The 21,594-nt window shown below is 45.1% G+C and overlaps 1 protein-coding gene across 1 annotated transcript in view; it reads right to left on the reverse strand.

The window, feature by feature from the left end:
• Fech (ferrochelatase) overlaps positions 1-12,788 on the reverse strand; it is a 34,477-nt gene extending 21,689 nt beyond the window's left edge. Inside the window, exons 1-2 of the mRNA XM_059246267.1 lie at positions 12,660-12,788; positions 7,204-7,327 (exon numbers count right to left, since the gene is read on the reverse strand). Coding sequence (XP_059102250.1) covers positions 7,204-7,327; positions 12,660-12,726 — 191 coding nt within the window. The 5' untranslated portion in view covers positions 12,727-12,788. The remainder of the gene's footprint in view (positions 1-7,203; positions 7,328-12,659) is intronic.
• Positions 12,789-21,594: the final 8,806 nt, after the last annotated feature.

Here is a 21,594-nt window from a genome sequence, read left to right on the forward strand (position 1 = left end):
CGAGAGTGTTCCCCTTTCAACACTCCAGTGAGTCTACCGTTCACTCATCTGCACCCCGTCTCTTCAGTCACACAGGAAGCCATTCCTAAGCTAAATTATGTCTTAGTACTCTGCTTTCTTTCCCAGCACATGCCACCAGCCCATCTTCAGTGCCCTCTTAGTGACACCCCCCACACACATCCCTTTCATACATGTATTTAATGTGCTTTACTCCCTCACACTCCCACTGAACCTCCTTTTTCTTCCTAAGAAGTTCCTGACTTACTGTCGTGGGGTTTTAGTTTGTTTGTGACCTACAGAATTCTATCTGGATTCTTTGCATGAGCATGGGTGGGCTATTCACTAGAGATTCAGCAGCTCGCTCACCCCTGGTTACACTACTGAAGAAAATGACTCCCTCTGCCCTAGGAACCACTAACTTTAACGGCCAATTACTTTCAGGGAGGGGTGGGGCTCAGGAACCCCTTTACCAACTGTGCTAGAATATTGATGAGCGCAATTTTGAGCTGGTCTTGTGTGGATAGCCAATGTGGATGTGAGCTCATGAGTGGAATGGTCATGTCATGCCTGGACACTCTCACAACATACTTCTCCCTCCTCTCTCATTGACATTATTTCCACCTCCTCCTTCTATTCACTCTTGATAATAATAATAATAAAAAAAAAGGCTGAGAAATAACCAGCCCGAAGTTCACCTCAAATACTACTATGAATGCTTACACCCCCACTGCATCAAACCATTTCTTACTAGAGTAACTGATGTTGTACTTGGAGCCCATGGTAAAGATAAAGTAGGACCACTTTTCACTGTCTTAGGCCAGTGTTTCTCAGCCTCAGCACCACTGGCATTCTGGGTGGGATAATCCTTTACTATAGAGGACTCTCCTGCACAATGTAGGGTGTTTGCTAATAGCCCTAGCCTCCACCTACTGGGTGCAGTATTACCTGTTCTGGTTAGGGTTTTTGTTGTTGTTGTTGTTGTTGTTGTTGTTTTTGTCAACTTGACCACAAACTAGAGTCACTTGGGAAGAGGGAACCTCACGAGGGAAATTGCCTCTATCACACTGGTCTGTGGGCATGTCTGTGAGACATTTTCTTGATTAATTATTGACGTGGAGTAGTGTGACCACGGGGCAGGTGGTCTCGGAGTATGTAAGTAAGGTAAGCAAACCATGGGGAGCAAGCCAGTAAGCAGCACTCCTCCACGGTCTCTGCTTCAGTTCCTGCCTTGAATTCCTGTCTTGGATTCCCTCGATGTCGGACTGTAACCCGCAAGCCAAATAAACCCTTTCCTCCCCAAGCTGTTTTTGGTCAATGCTTTGTCACAGCGACAGAAACCAAACCAGCATAATTCCTCACCTCAGCTGTGATGACCAAAGATGCCTCCACACCTTAGAGAAAGAAGGTCTAATCCATTTTTACTAAGAGGATTACACCAAGCAATTATACTTAAGATGTTGCAGAACTTTGTGTGTGGATATTCGGTACCTGTGTACGTACACGTGTGGGGGTGCATACACCCAGCAGTGCACGTGGAGAGGCCCAGAGGCTCACATGTCTGGTGTCTTTCTCTATTGTTTTCTATTTTGTTTTTTGAGACAAGGTCTCTCGCTGACCTGGAGCTTATGAATTTAGCTAGACTGGCCGGATAGTGAGCCCTTAGGATTCTCCTGCCCCTGCCCCACCCCCCAGCCTTGGGATTACAGACACACAGAGCTGTGTCCAAATTTTATGTGGGTCTAGGGACTTCAACTCATGATTGCTCAGCAGGCCCTTGGCCCAGAACCATCTCCCCAGCCCCTGCAAAACTTTTTCACATAAAAATGCTATAATGACACTAACGGGCCTGTTGAGTTTTCTTGCTACCTAAACATGCCAGATGCAGCACCTGGTGAAACTGCCGTCTCCCTTAATCTTCCTGCTGAGACCACCCATCTTCCCCCAAGTTCTTGTCTTTCGCCCTCAAAAATCTGTGACTCCTAATAAATTAAGTGCATTTTCCCGTGGATTGCTGCCAGTTAGCAGATTACTGGTTAAGGAAGCCTAGGCTAAAAGACTTACCTAAGCCACAAAGGGTATCAGTGTGCAAACGGGATTTAGAACTGTGCTTCCCATCTATAACACCTGAGCTCAGAACAAGAGTGGCTCTAAAGCGGATGTCACTCGGCCCTGCTCACGTTTTGCAAACCCGTGTTGATTTTATACATGAAAGAGTCGCATATGATTTGAAAATGCCCCAACACACGTTAACGCTTAATTCCAAACTGTGTTGTGCATGATGAGTGCTGCATTAGTCTGCCTCTGCTGTGTTCCCAGTACGAAGTGCGGAGCTTTAATCAAGGGTCTCTGTCTCTCTTCCCCTTCAGACAGACCACACCTGAGACCAAGGTCTCACTGGCCAAGCCTCCCTTTGTTTGAACATCAAAGTAGGCGCAGCAACATGTATTTTAAAACCTACTTGGAAAAGTTTAAACACTTTGCATTTGTTATATTCTGGGACTTTTAAAGCACAAAGCTTTTCCTTTGAAATGTGCATAATAGGAACTAAAACTCATCAGTTAGCAAACCGTCACTTTATTCTATGGCATCTAGACAGCGCTGATGAAAAGAAATAAAAATCTCAGTTCTTCATTAAACCTACAAGATATCAGTGACCCAAAGATCTATGCTACTTCTAGAACAAAAGCCAGTAAACAACAGAATCTGCACCGAATTTACACACACACACACACACACAGAGACAGAGACAGACAGACAGACAGACAGACAGACAGACAGACAGAGAACACACACACAGTCAGAACACAGCTCCACTCTTGGGTTTGTCTAATCTATGGCTGCCTTGACATTGTAGCAGCAAAGGTAAAGAGCAGCAAAGGAGATGTTGTGGCCTATGAAAACTAAAACTAAAATAAAATAAGAAGCAAACTCCTGACAAAAGCCTGTGGACTCCCTAGCACTGTAGCCTAGCTCAAGCCAAGCACTACGCCACACCATGAAAGAGACCTTGGCATCAGAATGGTCCCCCCAGGATGCTCCTTACTTTAGCATCTCAAATATCCCAAACTAGACCTAACTGATGCCTGGAATGTAGGCTTAGATAAATAAATTGTGATTTACTAAACTACTCTTAAACTCTTTGAGATTGACTGTCAACTTGATAGTCCATAAAATCAACCAGTAGGCAAACCTTTAGTACGCCTGTGAGGGGATTTTTGGTCTGAGTTAAGTGAGGTGCAAAGATCCACCTTAACTATGGGGGCACCATTCCACGCATCCCAGAGTGAATGAAAAGGAGAAAGTAAAGTGAGCATCAGCATTTATCTCTCTCTGCTTCCAGAGTGCAGATTAAAATGTGACCAGTCACCTCACACTCCTGCCACCATGATGGACCGTACCCTCAAACTGTGTGCAAAAATAAAACCTTCTTTATGTTGACTTTATAAGGTATTTTGTCACAGCAACAAGAAAAACAACTAAAATAACATAGAAAATATTTATAAATACATGGTGACAGTAGAAAAATGTAAAATATGCATTGTACTGTTTACATGTCAGTAAGTACATATGAGTGGATAATAAAATACTAGATGCTAAGATTACTATGACTTTTAAATCCTCCTTCCACCTGAATGTTCTAGTGTTTTATATAAATATTATATAATGCTGTGGGATGTTCTGTATGGCAAATGTGTTGCTAATTAGTCAATAAATAAAACACTGATTGGCCATTGGCTAGGCACGAAGTGTAGGCGGAACAAGGAGGAGAATAAAGCTGGGAAGTGGAAGGCTGAGTCAGAGAGACACTGCCAGCTGCCACGATGACAAACAGCATGTGAAGATGCCGGTAAGCCACGAGACATGTGGCAAGGTATAGATTAATGGAAATGGATTAATTTAAGCTGTAAGAACAGTTAGCAAGAAGCCTGCCACGGCCATACAGTTTGTAACCAATATGTCTCTGTGTTTACTTGGTCGGGTCTGAGCGGCTGTGGGACTGGCAGGTGAGAGAGATTTGCCCTGACCGTGGGCCAGGCAGAAAAACTCTAGCTACAAATGGCGTCCAACGTGGTGGCAAGAGTTTCCACCTAAAAACTGAGAAAAAAGATTCTAAAACGAAGCTAAAAACAGTTCCTAATTGTCTCTCTCAAATGAGCGGCAGCTGCCGGTTTGAGCTACTTGTGGGTTCCTAGTGTGCGCGGGAATGAGGCCTCTGCAAGTGGCACATTAAGCTGTGTGGTGGATTTAGCCTTTGCAGGTACAAAACAAAAAAAGAGGTTTCTGGTCTACACGCTGCTTGGATAAAAGCATAGACCCACGATAGCTCCCAGAGCTGGTGGTAAATGTAGCCGTGTTGGGAAGCTGAGGTGGGCGGAGCCAGCAGCCACAGCTGCTGCAGTTTAAAGCAATAGATTCACAATAAGACAGATTCAGGTGTAATAGTTTACAATGTGTGTAAAAATGTACGTAGGCTTGAAAGAGAAAGAAAAAGGAATATATACAGTTATATAAAGAAATAGTTTTTAAAAATAAAGTCTTTAAAGAGACAGTAAAGGTAGTATAAAAAATAAGCCACGTAAAAATGGATATTACACGGAGAATCTGGATTGTGTTGTCTTTGGGATTTTTAACTGCAGAAAAACATTTGATTGTAAAAGCTGTTGAGTTATGCCAAAATGTATATTTTAAAGGTACCTTGACTTCAAAATTTGGATATAAGGATATGTTGCTTTGGAAAGGAGACTCTGCTTTTGTTCCCACAGAAAGCCAAAGGCTATGGATTTGTTCCAGATTAAGATACATCAGGTTTGACCAGCCAAGACCCCCTGAAAGGTCTTTGATGACACCATGGCCCAGATGATCCAACATCCAGAACCATTTCAAGGCAACTGGCTCAGACGATACACCCTCATGGACTATTCCATAATTCTAAAATTTTCTTTGTTTCCCCATAAGATACAGCGCCCCCCTCCAGCAGGAAGTAGTAAGAGAAGCTACGTCCAAATTCCCAAATTGTATGTAATTTTACTTTGTTAAGGTTAAAACCTTCCTTTTTGAAAAAAAAAAAAAAAGAGGGGGAAGTGCTGTGGGATGTTCTGTATGGCAAATGTGTTGCTAATTAGTCAATAAATAAAACACTGATTGGCCATTGGCTAGGCACGAAGTGTAGGCGGAACAAGGAGGAGAATAAAGCTGGGAAGTGGAAGGCTGAGTCAGAGAGACACTGCCAGCTGCCACGATGACAAACAGCATGTGAAGATGCCGGTAAGCCACGAGACATGTGGCAAGGTATAGATTAATGGAAATGGATTAATTTAAGCTGTAAGAACAGTTAGCAAGAAGCCTGCTACGGCCATACAGTTTGTAACCAATATAAGTCTCTGTGTTTACTTGGTCGGGTCTGAGCGGCTGTGGGACTGGCAGGTGAGAGAGATTTGCCCTGACTGTGGGCCAGGCAGGAAAACTCCAGCTACAATATAAAGTTACTTAATAGAACCTAAGACATACTTTTATTTAATTTTAACAATTAATGTAATATTAAGGCCATTTATATTATTGACTTTTGTCACTGCAAAATATAGCAATTGTGGTGGTTTGAAAGAAAATGGCCCCCAAAGGGAGTGGCACTATTAGGAGGTGTGGCCTTGTTGGAGTAGGTGTGGTCTTGTTGAAGGAAGTGTGTCACTGGAGGGGTGCCATATATGTTCAAGCCATGCCCAGTGTCTCAGACCACTTCCTGTTGCCTGCAAGCCAAGATGCAGGACACTCAGCTACTTCTCCAGCACCATGCCTGCCTGCACGCCACCTTGTTGCACCATGATGATAATGGACTAAACCACTGAAAATGTAAGCCACCCCAATTAGATGCTTTTCCTTTATAAGAGTTACCGTGGTCATGGTGTCTTTTTATCGCAATAGAGACCCTAAGACAGCAATGAAATATTTTTTCTTCCAGGTTCCTCAGTTCTTCCGCTCACATTAATACTTTTTCCAAGTCTTAAGGAACCACAGAGTCCATAAGGTCCCATGTCCTGCCTGACATGCCACCAGCCCGAGATGCCTGTGCTTCCTACCCTAACCACTAACTACGTCTTCAAGGAAGACAGAGTTGAGAGGAAGGAATTTGGAACCCATCCTTAATGCCATATCCTAAATCAACCTCCGTTTCTTAGCCTTCAATCAATAAAATATCACAATCACAATGAAAAATAACAAACAAAATGAAAACATGTCATTTACATGGTGACTGTTCATGGTGGTTTGAGAACATCCCCCATAATCTGGGGCATTTGAATACTTGGTCCCTAAGTGGTGGCACTATTTGGATAGGTTTAGCAGGTGTGGCTTTGCTGGAGGAAGTGTGTCACTGGAGTTGGGCTTCAAGGTTCAAAGAATCACACCACTCCCACTTTGTCTCTACTTCCTGCTCATGGTTTCAGATGTGAGCTCTCTGATGCTGCTCCAGCTGCCATGCCTTTTCGACCCTCTGGAACTGTAAGCCCAAGCAAACTCATCTTTGAGTTGTGTTTTATCACAGCAATAGAAAAGTCACTACCATACTGTACAACTCTAGAATGCTGTCTTGTCTGGCAGGAAAGTCGTGATGTCACTTAGTCACAGCTACTTTCCTTCTTTCCTGCATAAAACCTGTTCCTCTGTATGCCCTGAGGGAGTCTGTGGTTTCTGCTGCTGAAGAAAACACTCAGTTACACAATGGCTACCACCTATACCCATAAATACCAAGAGTGAAGTACACTTTGTTTCCTTAATAAAGTATAAACCATAGCACATCATTGGTAATGATGTTCTTTATGTTAAAAGCTAAAAGTAATAATGGGAGAATCTCCCAGAGAAGTTCTTGGTAGGTTAACTACTTTTTATCCTATACAAGGTACACATTTTACAGGTGTAAATATGTCCAGTTCATACACAGATTTTTAGTATGCACACAATTGATTTCATATATGACATATACTAGGGCCACATCCTTTCACAACAGAAGACTATATTTAACTATATGTCCTTTCTTGGTCCTTAAAACCTATTATTTAATAGCTGTTAAAAGGAAACCAAGAAAATAACATCCCTTTGCTAATAAATACATTACATTTTTCCAGTCCCTCTCCCCCTAGGTTGCTTGAACCCACTTGTATTTATCACAACAGAAAACGAGAAGAAAGCCTTATTTGAGCCTAAAGTTACCTCCTTTCTGGTTGAGCCTGAGGTGTTGCAGTCTTGGCTTGACGCGCTTTCTCTGTGGTGGCTGCCACCGCTGCACCCGACTGGCACCTCCATGGCGGACAGACCCTCGAGCCGCCATGCACCACTGTGACAAAATTAAAGTGCTAGCATGAAATCTAGCTGGAAAGTAATTTCTTTTCAAGAGGTCCTCAGGGCATAATTCCTGGCTTTAAATTTTAAAAAGGTGCAATGGCAGGGGTGATTTTCCCAGCATCTCTGCAGGCAGGTAGAAGCACCGAGCACTCCTTTCTCTAGTGGGCCAGGGTGCAGGTTCCCTCCTCCAGGGTAGCTTTATCTTTTCAGAAGCCACACACACCTTCTCACTCTGCCCTGGCTGCAAATTTTGCTCAGAACCTCTGCACACTCAGAATATTTCCAACCATGGGGCAGTACTCAGGTGATGTGAGGGCACCATCGGGAAGGTGAGGAACTACTAATTTAGGGTCATTTAGAGTGGAAACTGAGCCAGTCCCCAACCGTGGATCTAATTTCTGTCTGCAAGCCTTCTGGGTAAAGCATCAGTGACGGGAATCCCAGAATTGTCCTGTGCTCTGACAATGAGAAGAGGGAACACTCTCTTCTGCAGGAATGCACCCACGAGGTGTAGAGTCCCTCAGAGTCCAGTACTCCACATGACAGACCAGGCTCCCAGGGCCCAGAGCTCAAGAATTCCCTCTCCTGTAAGCTAATCCCAGAGTCTATGTAGGCTCCTTCCCTGCATCTATCCTCTGGAGGGCAGATGTTGCCATCCATATAAGCAGTTGGTGACCTTCAGGGTGGCCAAGGGGTAGTAGGAAAGAGCTGGCGGGAAGAGAAGCAAGAAAGCTTGCGAAACAACATTCTCCAGGCCTCTTCCCTGCAGGGGTTTAAGAGTTCAAGACTCCATCCTTCCAGGTGGTTAGAAGGGTCTGTTAGTTAAGGCTGAGGGACAGGACTTGCTATTCTGTGTGTGAGACACATATCCCTATCGATACACTTGACCAGGGCTTCACAAGAGAAATGGGAGGGGCTGAACCAAGGAGTACATGTGCCATGCTGAGTTAACATGGAGTATTGGCCTGTAAATAACAGTAAAATTAAATTGAAACCACACGTTAGTACTGAGGAAGATAATAAGGGACGGTGGTAGCTACTGTGTGGCCTCCTTCTCCTAATACCAGGTTAGAAACTCGTCTGGGACCTGTCTTCTACCTATATTCTCTTCTAAGTGGCCAGATGAGGGCAAAGTTCAGGCTGGATCAACTACGTCGGACCGAGGGCAAAGTTCAGGCTGGATCAAATACGTCTGACCCACTTCAGCTCTCCACTTCTCACAGTGTGACCTGGGTCAGACTACAATCTCATAGAGCCTCAGCTCCCCCTCTGTAATATGACGAGTCCTTGCTGGTCAACTCAGAGGGTTGAAACATCAAGAGAAGCACTCTGCAGCATCTGCCACATGACAGGGGCTAATATAATATTAGTATAATAGTTTCATTTGTAAGTTTCTAGAGAAAGCAACTACATCTGCTCTAACTTTCTTTAAATCACCCAAATGGGAACAAAAGAAAAGAAAATGGCATCCCCAGGTCGCCTAGATTTCTTTCTATCCAGATTGTACACACTGACACACCGGTGCATGTCTGTGACCACAGCACTCAGAGAGCTGAGGCAGGAGGATCTTTAGTTTGAGACCAGCTGAGGTTTGAGCCAGACCTTGCCTCAAAACCAATAAATAAAAGCAGACCTTGAACTTCCCCAGCAGAGCCCACTCCATGAGCTTACGCTGGGGAAGCTTTACTAAATCAAGGCAGAGTGGAAAGATTGATGTAATAAGTTCAATTCCACTCAAATGAAGTCTCAAAACAACACACACCCCCTTGTTTCACACAAGTTTAATTATGAACTACATGATGAGATTTAACCAGGTATTCAATCATGTGCAATGTCTCCAAGTCCCTGTACGAATGAGATTCCACCAGATCCTATGGGATATGATTATAGAATTCTAGCTGATGGTCATAAATAAGATTTCTTTCTGTGAACCTAACAAAAGGAAGAGGGGGTAGGACCAGATCCCCCAGCTAGTACATTATGGTTTCCTAGTACAATTTCCAAGCTTCCTGGCTATTGTCATGCCCTGGCTTACAAAATTCTTGTCTCCTGTTGAACCAAATTTTGGTCCTGATAAGGGATCCTTCCTACTGTGACTTAGGATTAACATACCCATCAAGGACATCTCTAAAACATCCCTCTCTGGCTACTGGGCTATTAGAGATATGGAAGGGCAGGAGGAGCAGGTGGTCAGAGAAGATAACAGAGGAGGTGAGTATGCTCCGTGTGATATGCTTGTATGAAAATGTCACAGAACAACCCACACAAATTGTACAAATGACATGTACTAACTGGAATTAAATGGGTCCTGCACTACCTTAGACGCAGGGACTGTGGGAGTATGGGGACTTGCTTCCCAGATTTGGCCTGTTACTCTGATTTTTGTTGTTCCAAAGGATTCTAACAAGGAATAGGAAAAGGACTGACACCATACATCATCCAACACTGTAAGTCCACGTCAGGAGAACTTACAAAACCAATGTAAAATGACAAGATACTGGGGCTGGAGAACTCAGGGTTTAAGAGCACTGGCTGCTCTTGCAGAGGACCTGAGTTCAGTTCCCAGCACCCACATCTGGTATCTTAAGAACACCCGTACCCCAGTTCCAGATTTCATGCCTGGGGTACCTGCATTCACATGCACATATTCCCATAGAGACTCACAAACATACACACATTTTTTTTTTAATCTTAAAAAAAAAATAGAAATTTTACTTTGAGGATATCATAAAAAAAATGTCCATGCATCAAATTGATGACAGGCTGCTGTTACATATATTGCATAAGAGAAGCAGAAGACATTATGGATGTGTATCTGTATCTTAAACCCACAGAAAAAAAAATTAAAGATGGGGAGTTGGAGAGATGGCTCAGTGGTTGGCACCCTTGCCGCTCTTGCACTCATTAGGTAGTTTGGTTCCTAGCACTTATTAGGTAGCTCATAAACACCTGTACTTCAGCTCCAAGGGGATCTGACCCCTCTGGACTCTGCAGGAACATGTAGTCATATTCACATACCCACACACAGACACATTATTAAAAATAAAAATAATTTTTTAAAAAGATGGAATAGAACAGAAAAGCACTGAATACATAACAAACTATAATTTTACATATTGCAAAATATACAAGGCAAAATAAAAAAGTGATTACATGAAAGATAAAAGTTTAACTTCTGCATAAAATCTTAAAAACACAAATTACAAAACCAAAAAAGAAAATGTGCATAGACCTAATAGAATTCTTGAATAAGAAAATACAGAACTCTCTGTGTGTGTGTGTGTGTGTGTGTGTGTGTGTGTGTGTGTGTGTTGCAGTATATGACACATTAGAGGAAGCATCTTACTACTTCTAAATGAGTAAAAAAAAAAAAAAATTGAACATAGAACAGCTTTTTCCAGTTTAATTTCCAGAATTCAACTGCAGAAAATACTCAATTTTCTCGTAGCTAATAATAGTAATCTTTCCCTGTCCACTCAAGCGATAAAAGTACTATAATACCACCTTAAAAACTGGAGTGTGAGAAACTAGTCAAAGCGCCAAGACTGAAGCGCTCAGCCACAAACGGTCATATCACAGGCCCTGTCCACAAGAGGCTGAGGGAACACAGCCGAAGAGGAAGCAGGAAGACTGGAAGAGCCAGACACTGTGGAGGACCAGAGCGGAACATTGTGTTCTGGATGCGACAAGCCTGCTGCACTCATGGCCTCACCGCAGCAGTGGCTGCTTCACAAGACCTGCACAAGATCAAGTAATGGCCCCTCATGCCGTGGGGAGGGGCTCCTGAGCCCTCAGCCCTAGCTAAGAAGCTATTATCAATTGAGGGCTTCTGGAGAGGGAAGAGTTAGGTTCTTTTTAAAGGCATGGCCCCTGACAGGTTGACCATGCTCTAGGGCAATGGTCACAACCCCCTGGGGGGTCAAATGGCCCTTTCACGGGGGTCACTTAAGATCATTGGAAAACACAGATATTTACATTGCAATTCATAACAGTAGCAAAATTACAGTTATGAAGTAGCAATAAAAATAATTTTATGGCTGGGGGGGGGGTCACCACAACATGAGGAACTGTATTAAAGGGTCTCAGCATTTAGGAAGGTTGAGAACTACTACTCTAGTGGGTGACTCCATACCCATAGGTGTATGGGCAGCATAAATTAGATTTACCAGTTAAAAGAGAGAGAGAGAGAGAGAGAGAGAGAGAGAGAGAGAGAGAGAGAGAGAGAGAAGAGGAGACAGGAAGTTGAGAGGGGGTGAGTAGTGGGCATGAATCTGGAAGGAGTTAGGGAAGAGAGTTGGGGGTGAATATGATCAAAATACACTGTATGCATATATGAAATTCTCAAGGGATAAAAAAATACTTTTTCAAAGCGTTGGAGCCTGTAACATAGTTGGAATTGAGATATATTGTGGCTTCTGAATCCTTTCACTTAGTTACTTCTGACTTACACAGAAAATCATTTCAGTTCTCATACTGTTTCATGACCTCCAATCTTGGGTCTGTTAGACTTTATTTGCCACTGGAAAGGATGGTGAAAGAAAAGATGAATAGGTACTTCCTTTACTGGCACTGTCCTTATCTCTAAAGATAACACTTTTTGTTTCCCAGTGTCTTTCGGGAGCTGATCTTCAGTGTACCGTATTTGTCTTGTAACAAAGGCACTCGCAATATCCACCCGAAGTAGGTGCCACATTGACAGATTAGGAAACTCTTTTGAAATAGGTCAGGTCTAGTCACCGTTCAAATTCATGAGCGCCTCATTTGGGGTAGTCTATTACATCTGTAACTGAGAGGCTCTACGCTGCCTGCTTCACCTGCGTCCTAATCTTCACAGCAAATATTAGCGAGTTTGGCGAGGTTGGGACCCTGGCTCAAAGTGTCCTTGCTCAACTCGGTCCAACCAGGTGTGTCCTACCCAGGGCCCCAACAGCTCATCTAGCGGGCACACCCTACATTAATGAGGTGTATCAGCAACACTTGAGATCTCGTTCGTTCCCTAAATATCCCACGAAAACTCTAATCCGGGCCTCCCCACGGTGGGTCCTTCTACCCAGAAGCCATGGCATTGACCTGGGCGGAGCATCAGTGGGCACCGTGATCGCCACCAGCAGAGAGTAAACTGCAAGGCAGATAGATGCCAGCATTGATGGTGACAACCGACACCCGAGTCTCTAGGTGTCGGGTTCTTCAGAGACCTTCCCTCCCGTAATCACTAAGTCTAGCTACTGCTCGAGCCCCCCCCCCCCCAGCGGGCCCCTGAGACTCGAACCCGCGGCCTCCCGGCCGCTCCTAGCGCTCGCGATCGCAGACGCAACCCCACTTACGCGGCTCGCGGAGCAGCGCGCCCGCAGCCCGCAGGGCCGCAGCCATGTTGGCGCCGGCCGAGAGCATTTCCGGGACGGCCAGGGATCCTCTGCGGCGGCGCGACAGCCAGGCCGGGGAGCGCCCACGAGGCAGCGCTCCGCACCCGCGCCCCGCGCAGTCCCCGGCCGGCGGGGGCGGGGCCGGCGGGAGGTCCGCCCTGGGGGTGTGGCCGGGGGCGGGGCTTGTAGGCCCGAGTGGCCAGATGCTGCTGGCTGGACCGGCCCAGATAAGGCCTGTGGCTGGGAGATCGGCTCCTGCCACCACGGGTCAGCGCACCGGAGGCCCGCTAGGTCTGCGGCGCTGGAGGACCGTCCCGTGGGATCTAGCAACCTGGTCGAAACTGGAACGACAGCCATGACTCAGCAAAAGACTTTCTGGACGTGTCCATACTGTCCTTAGATGTGCTCATGGTTCCCAGTTTGGTTGCTTTACGCCAGTGCAGACCCTTTCCGACTTGTTCCAGAGCAAAAAGAGGGTGTGTGCGTGGGCGTGTGTGTAGCACCTCTTTGTAGCAGATGAAGACAAAGAAGCTATATGTAGCACGAATCTTAAAAAGTCTTATTAATAAAAACAAACCCAGGGCCAGGTATTGGGGTGAACCCTGAAAGGTCAGAGAAGCAGAACAAGCCACAGCTACCTCACCTTGCCAGTTCCTCAGCTGATCCTGTTTTCTCAAACTGGAAACCTCTGTGTCCTCATCCAAATGGGTCTCAGCTGAACTGCTGCTCAAAAGCCTAAAAGCTTAACCAAGCTCTAGTTCCTGGTCCTCATGCCTTATATACCTTTCTGCTTTCTGCCACCACTTCCTGGGATTAAAGGCGTAAGTCACCATGCCTGGCTGTTTCCAGTGTGGCTTTGAACTCACATAGATCCAGATGGATCTCTGCCTCACAAGTGATAGAATTAAAGGCGTGTGTGCCACCATTTTCTGGCCTCTATGTCTGTCTAGTGGCTGTTCTGTTCTCTGACCCCAGATAAGTTTATTAGGATGTATAATATATTGGGGGACATAATATATCACCACAGGTATAGAGTAATATTGCTGGTGTGAGGGCATTAGGAAGGGGGGGGGAGTTCAGGAAGGCAGATGCAGGTGTGAGGGCATTAGGAAGGGGGGAGTTCAGGAAGGCAGATGCAGACCGGATTAAGAAGGGGCTGAAAATAAGCAGAACAGAGCATTTTGAAAGACTCAGCATGCACTAAGAAGAGAGAACGGTAGGGTAAGGCCGACAGCAAAAGTCCTCCTGGAGGCTTGGGGTCAGGATGGAGGGAGGGAAGGAGGGAAGGAGGAAGGCAGGAGTCCAGATAAACCTGACCACTAGTTTTCTGTGGCTAAAATCCGAGCTCTTGGCTTTATTAGTTTATTGTGTTTACGAGACAGATGTAAAATGTACACGTATAACAATTCATGTAACTGACAAGGACTTCAAATTCAAGCATGCTCCCTGAGAAAAAGATAGTAAAACTTGTTCTAAACCACCTCCCTGTCCATTCCCCACCCCCACCCCAACCCCCCCACCCCCCCCACCCCACGCTGAGGACTGAGGACTGAGCCCAGGGTCTCACACATGAGCATGTGGCCTGCCTCTTTTTACATCTCATTTTGAGGCAGGGCTTTGTAAGTTGCCAGGGCAGGCCTTGAACTTGCCATCCTCCTGCCTCAGCCTCCCCAGTGGCTGAGATTGCGACCCTGAGCCATCAGGCCAAGTCGTTTGCCAATTCTTGACTTCGATGTCAACATGGTATTAGAAATTGCTCTGCAGAGAGACTGGGAGAAACTTAGGGGATAGAAGCAGATAAAGCAGAGACTGGTTTCTTGTGGGGGCTACTTCCTTTCTCGTGAGAAGGTGGAGGTGAGGGAAAATGCCTGAGCAGGGACAAACATCTGGACAACATGATAACAGAGATGGGAGGACCCAGGACTCTTCTAAAATGCCTGCATCGATCCTAACCCCAGAATACCCATCACAAGATGACTTTATGGACAACAGTGCTGCCCATCTAAAGCTGGACCTTCTCTAAAGTTCATTTAGAAAATGAACTACAGAGGCTACACAACACACTTAGAAATGCTGTGCTAGATGATGTAGAGATGGGGTCACAGGTCTACAATGTCTCTTCTGTCACCTCTGGGAAGCCAGCCTGGGTGCTAAGCACTCCTGCTAAGTGGAGATAACAGGGGTTGCTTGGCCTCTCCCAGAAACATGGTGATGATTAGTGATGAGGCAAAATTCGGCCAATCCTCACCAAATCTGCCGCTGAGACAGGGTAAACGTACATGTGACCAGAAAGCAGAAAAGAACTAACAAAATGCTTTATTCAAAAATTGAATGAGCATCATTCCTTTCATTTTGTTTACAGACTCTGAAAAAACTCACTCAAAATTCTCTTGTGTATAAAGCTCCTTGATGCACAGCACATACTGTGGATTCATGGGTTTAAAAAAGGCAAAACTTGGGCTAGTGAGAAGCTAGTTCAGCAGGTCCGGTGCTTCCTATGCAAGCCCAACCACCACCCATGACAGAAGGGAAGCATCAATTCATGAAAGCTGTCCTCTGACCTCCACACATGTACCATAGCATGAATTAGTGGGAACACACACACACACACACACACACACACACACACTAGAAAACAAGCAAAACTTTGTGGTTTTGAGTTGTTCTTCTAATTTGTGTCTAGGCAGGCCCTGAACTCTTGAACCTGCCACCTTCCTGCCTCAGCATCCCTGGTAGCTGGAATTATAGGACTGAGTCACTAGGCTAAGCCCCTTTGCTAATTCTTGACTCTGATAACAAACATATTATTTGAGGTTGCCCTTACATCAAATACAACAGCTTCCCAGTGAGTGTTTATTATTATGAAATAAAAACAGATAAAATGTACTTCATGTGAACTCTATTTAAAAGCCGTGTGGTGGTGGTGGTGGCGGCAGCGGCGGCGGCGGCGGCGGCGGCGGCGGCGGCGGCGGCGGCGGCGGCGGCGGCGCACGCCTTTAATCCCAGCACTGGAAAGGCAGAGGCAGGTGGACCTCTGAGTTCAAGGTCAGTCTGGTCCACAGAGCAATTTCCAGGACAGCTAGAGCTGATAGGAAAAAAAACAGGTGTATTTTGCTTTTTTATCATCTTGAGACTGTCTCCTGAAGCCCACAATGGCTCTGAGCTCACTATGTAGCTGAGATAATCCTGAATTCATTGATCCTCCTGCCTCCATCATTTAAGCACTGGCATATACCACCATACCTGGCTTCAAAAAGTTCCTCCTGAGCATCGTGCACATGCCTTTAATCCCAGCACTCAGAGACAGACAGATCTTTGTGAGTTTAAGGCCAGCCAGGTATACATAGTGATTCCAGGACAGCCAGGGCTGCATAGAGAGATCCTGTCTCAAGAAACTAAAAACAAACAAAAAATATAGTTCTTAGATCAGAAGTTGTGAACTCTGAATTCAGGGTTAAAGAAAATTTAAAAAGCGCTTGAAAGGTTAAAGAAATAGGAGATTTACATATATTTGCATATATACATAAATGCTTCTCCTTTCCCCTGAGATTTACATATATTTGCATGTGTGTGTGTGTGTGTGTGTGTGTGTGTGTGTGTGTGTGTGTATGCGTATATGTTTCCCCTCTCCCCCAGCTTGTTTTAAGCAAAATTCTATACCAATTCCATTAGCAAACAGAAGGCTGAAAGACACAGGCTTCGTGTTGACCGAGATAAGCAGCACTCGCCACAAGGGAGAAGATTTGTCTGAGCCCCTGCGACTTAATTAGTGGATAAAGCACTTGCCTGTCACAGACAACACTCTGGAGTTCAGCCTGTAGTTCTAAATAAAATGAATTTGTTGGTTTCAGCCCAGCGCTTCAGGGAAGGGGAGACTACCCTAATTCATTATTTGCAGTGATTGGCACCTCTGAGCTACACAAACTAAATTTAGATTACTCGACTTGGTCTCTTTAATCGGAAGAAGACTGGGGGAAGGGATTCCGTGCAAGAGAAACAGTGGTTCCCACGTGACAAATGGCAAGCTCAGAATCATCACTCAGGGAAATCTGAGCCATTGTCCTCACAATTAAGACCAAAGCCACCGAACCCAGACCCAAACACAGCACGCTTTGACTAAACCGTCTTTACAAGACCACAAGGAGTCTGGAGCCCACTAGTGAGTGCTCACACTTGCTGAGTGTGTCCACAGTGAGAACAGTGCTGCCCCAGGTAATGTGGAGGGAGGATAAAAGTGTGAAAAAGTTCTAAAGGAACTTGTACTTGCATGTAGCTCAATTTATGAGACAAGTATGAAGGCAGAGTGACTGTCAGACACCGTACATAATTGGTACCCATATGGAACGTTCTAGAAAGTCACTTGGGCAACTGTCTACAACAAAGACAAAGATATATAACATGAAGCCAGGTGTGGCTAGGGGCCAGGGGGGAAGCAAAGGTGCTGGCACTGCTACTTCCTGGAGCACAGTCAGACATGAATTCTGTGAAGGTGAAACTGGGGCAAGTAGAACTCTACAAGTGAAACCTGAGCAGGGGTTCCGGAGCTTGGACGAGCAAGGATGGGGACCCGTCTGAAGCCTCTATCTGTTTCCTTTGTCACTGTGACAAAGTCTTGAAATTTTGCTGTTTTTTTTCCAACTCTGAAATTTAGAAACCTTTCACTAAGCTGTCAACAGGGCCGCATGCCCCCTGACCCATCTTGGTCTCTCCCTATCTTCTGGTCGTGACTGGCAGGGCTCTGAATACCTGTTATACTGGAACCAACTACCTCCAAGTTCAATTGTGAGTACATAGGTAAGGACCCCATTTGCAAATAAACACACACATGCAGGACCGAGGAGTTAAGACACCACCTTCTTTTAGGGGGCACGAGGGACTGGTGAGGTCACATGACCTGAGCAGAGTGAGACTGGAGGCGAGGTAAAACCAAGGCTTCTTGATGTAGGAGGCCTTTGCAGGTGAGGAAGGGTCTCTAACATGACCTTCTGAATGCTCTCCCCGTCACACTGTGATACACACTTAGTTCCTAAACGTTCCTTTTCCCAGTAACACGGACAAAATGGGAGCACCTGGACCAACACTAAGACACATACCACAAGCCAGGCGGTGGTGGCGCACGCCTTTAATCCCAGCACTCCGGAGGCAGAGACAGGCCGGTCTGTATGTGTTCGAGGCCAGCCTGGTCTACAGAGCTAGTTCCAGGACAGCAGCCAAGGCTGTTACACAGACGCAAGATTTCTTGGCTTCAGTCTTGCTCTTTGAAGGTGTGTAAAGTTGCAATCTCCTCTTCCCAGGGATTTTCATTCCCTCCCAGAAGTATGCACACCATGAGCTTCTTTTGCTATAAGCTAGAGAGCTTGCTTTCTGGATGTCTCTACACAAGAAACAGGTGTCTGAGCCCCTTTGCACGGGGTTCTAGCTCCACCATCCTGCTTTTATGTGGGTATCCTGGAAGCTATGTTTGCCTGTGAACACACAGAGCAGCATACTTGGGAAGGATGTGTGCACTGTTCTGTATGGATGCTTTGCTTACAGTAGTAAGGCCCTATCTCAAAACACAAACTACAGAAATGATTTTTTTTCTTTTCTTTTCTTTTTTTTTTTTTTTGGAGCTGAGGATCGAACCCAAGGCCTTGCGCTTGCTAGGCAAGCGCTCTACCACTGAGCTAAATCCCCAATTCAGAAATGATTTTACAAGAGAAGACTGGAACATGCGGAGCCCGAGGAGACGCTAGGGACAGGCAGGAAGCCCAGGGAAAAGACAAGCCCTGTCTTGTCTTTAACGATTCCTCTGATTCTTCTAGAAAACGCCTGTCTCCATGAGCACACTGCCCTTGGTAATCATCTAAAGACAGTCCAAAACTAACAGTCCGAACAGTCCAAAACTAACAGTCCGAGGTCCATTTACTCAACGCTCCACCTCATCCCCATTCTAATAGCTTGCCACCAAAGCAAACATAACAAAGATGGTCTTGAGATCTACCAGGTTTTAGGACCTCTGTGTGACTACACAAAATCCAACAGACCAACTATTTGGATTTTGCAACATCCTGGTCTGACTACTGGGGAGACACGGCATTCTTCAGTCCCCAGCCACTTGTCACTTAGATAAAGGAGCTTGAAAGGCACTGCCTAGAGAAGGACCCACCATCTTGGATTTGCTGGCTTACCCAATGAGTCAATTTCCTTCCCACAACCTGGCCTTGAATCACAGGGCTCTTCCTGAGCAAGTCAACAGACATGGGATGTTAATAGCAGAGGTAAGGAAAGTTAGCCTAGTTCGTGGCTCACACCCACATTAGCCACCAGAAAAAGGAATTACTGAGTGTCTAGACCCTGCCAATCATTAACTCCATTCACTAAAAACACTCTCTGAAAGGTGATCCTACCCTATTCCACAGAGGAGGAAAATACATTTGCAGAGGCCTTCTGTGTTGCCTGAGGCCACACAGCCAGGGGCAAGGCTAGTATTTGAACCTAGGTGCTCCATTCCCATGGTGGAGGTTGTTCCATTCTTTCAAAACACAACTCAAAAGATAAAACTCTAACAGGGGCAGGGGCCAGAGAGCACTGTGGAGTTCATGGCCAGTGTCATGAGTTTATCAGAGCTGCCGACCTCAGCTGAGAACCTATGAATTCAGACGCATGGCGGAGCTGGGATGCACCATGGAAATTCTATTCAAAAATCACAGTCCAAGGATAAAGCCTCTCAGATTCCCAAGACCCACTCAAACACTACCTACAATCTTTAAGTTTCATACGTTCATTTATATTCATCTTCCTTCCTTGCCAACTTGTTTTTCCCAACAGCTAATGACTGCAGATGCCTCCCATTACTTACTTCATTCTGATTTGTGTGCTCAAATACAGAACTGTGACCTCTGGGTAAAGAGGGGGCTGAGACACACAGATTTAGCCTCTCTTTGGCCCAAACCCCACCAATATCTCCACAGAGGTCTTAGAATGATGAGGGTGGGGAAGGGGTGGAGGTGCTTTTTGTTTTCAAGCACAAATCAAAAATAAGAAGGAAAGAATACCACAGCAACAGAATTTTACAAGCTAGAGGGCAGATGAATCAATATTTCATGGTTCAGCCAGCCGAAGAAAAACTGAATTGTAAGCTGGCCATTCTAAAATAAGAACCATTTAGATTTAGACAACAGAATCCCTAGTGGCTGGGACTGGCGGCAGCAGGTGCCTTTGGAAGTGGAGATGAGAAAAACATGCTATAATGAGATGGATTGAAAGTCTGTGAAAGCAGTTGTCAGATGCCCAGGTCCCCACTCTGCAGTGGGGCACAGCTCCCCCATCACATGGTCAACTGAAGACGAAGATGGCATTCCTGGATGAGTTTCGAAAGTTCTAGGAAAAAGCGGCAGACGGCCCAGGGGACTTTTACAGGAAGATGTAACAAAGATTACCAAGTATGTCGGAATGTCTTTTGGGATTGAATCAACGGAATGAAACCTGATACTAATTGTAAGGAAAACGAAAAGGCACAGAAGGAAAAGTAGTTCCAGTTCACTACATAGCCAACAGAAATGACAACTTAACGGAGCTGGAAAGATGGAGACATGAAGGGTGTGGATGGGAAAGTGCAGTTGTTTCCCAGAGAACAGATGACCTACCTCCAAAGCGAAGCAATGAGGGTGTGGTCCAGCAACACGGAGGTCAATTTTAAGTTAAGCTCAACTTTGACAACTTCCATGTCTCGAAGCTGATACGCTGCATCAGATGAACTTTCACTCTAGAACTCCATGTCCACACTCATGACTTCATTTAATTCTGATTGAGTCTGCCTAACACCCCCCAAAATAAAACACTTTTGCATAAGAGTCACTACATTGAACGATTTCCAGATGGTACGAATTATGGGACCTGAACATCATGGCACCTTTGTTCCTAGAAGGCTTGAAAGACATGCACGGTGCTGACCGCTGAAACAACCCAGCCTTTCCCCAGTATTCCCATTTCAACTAGAGATGAGCAAGGATCATTAAGGAGTTAGGTATTATAGTAAGAGAGCCTTAAGGTTCATTTTAGAAACCGTCAGCATCACCCTAGGCCAGTCTTACTTGGGAAGTTTTCAAAAAAAAATATCTTGGCGTCATCCAGAAATCCAGTTTCAGCTAGTGTAAAACCCAGGCACTATTACTTATAAAATCATCAGGTAATTACAATATGCATCCAAGGTTACTCATGAGAGAGCTGAACTAGTCTCTATATTTAAAAAGATACTTTTAGGAATTGCTACACATAACACGGTGGGAAGGAGATGAAGAGAAATTTGAATCACTAAAAATGGTTGAAGGACATTTAAGGGAAACTGAGAAGAAGTCGAGGTGCTTCTTGGCATATTCCACATAATCCTAGCATAAGCTGAAAATACCACAGGTAAAAAGTACACTTTCTACACTTTCTATAAATCAGTGTGTGGCCTAGCCTACTTTAAACATACTCAGAGCACTGAGCTAACAGCCAGGCAAAATCCTCTAACATATGGCATATTATAAAGTATTTAACACCTAAAATTTGTTGACTATTAAAGATGAAAAGCAGAATGCTTTCTAGGCTAATCTTTCATATGACTGCATAAAGTCAAACTGGAACTATCCTAAATTGGGCATTATTTGTAATCCAAATTGCTACAGTATTAGCATCTCACTTCTCCGAGCAGGTCTATTACAGAATTGTGAACATCAACAGGCTTCTGAGAGGAAGGTCATGAGATGGGAGCCTAGTGGGGAGAGCAGAACTAGAACCAGAGGTGTCTGCAAGCTGGTCCTTGAACAGGAGGAAGGATGGCATTTGTGATCCTTAGAACAGAGTAAGTCACACAGTGAGAGAAATGGGGTTTGTGGTCATACTGTTGCTCGGTCCCAGGCCACCACAACCT

The sequence above is a fragment of the Peromyscus eremicus genome, chromosome 19 (assembly GCF_949786415.1).
Source record: "Peromyscus eremicus chromosome 19, PerEre_H2_v1, whole genome shotgun sequence".
Lineage (NCBI taxonomy): Eukaryota > Metazoa > Chordata > Mammalia > Rodentia > Cricetidae > Peromyscus > Peromyscus eremicus.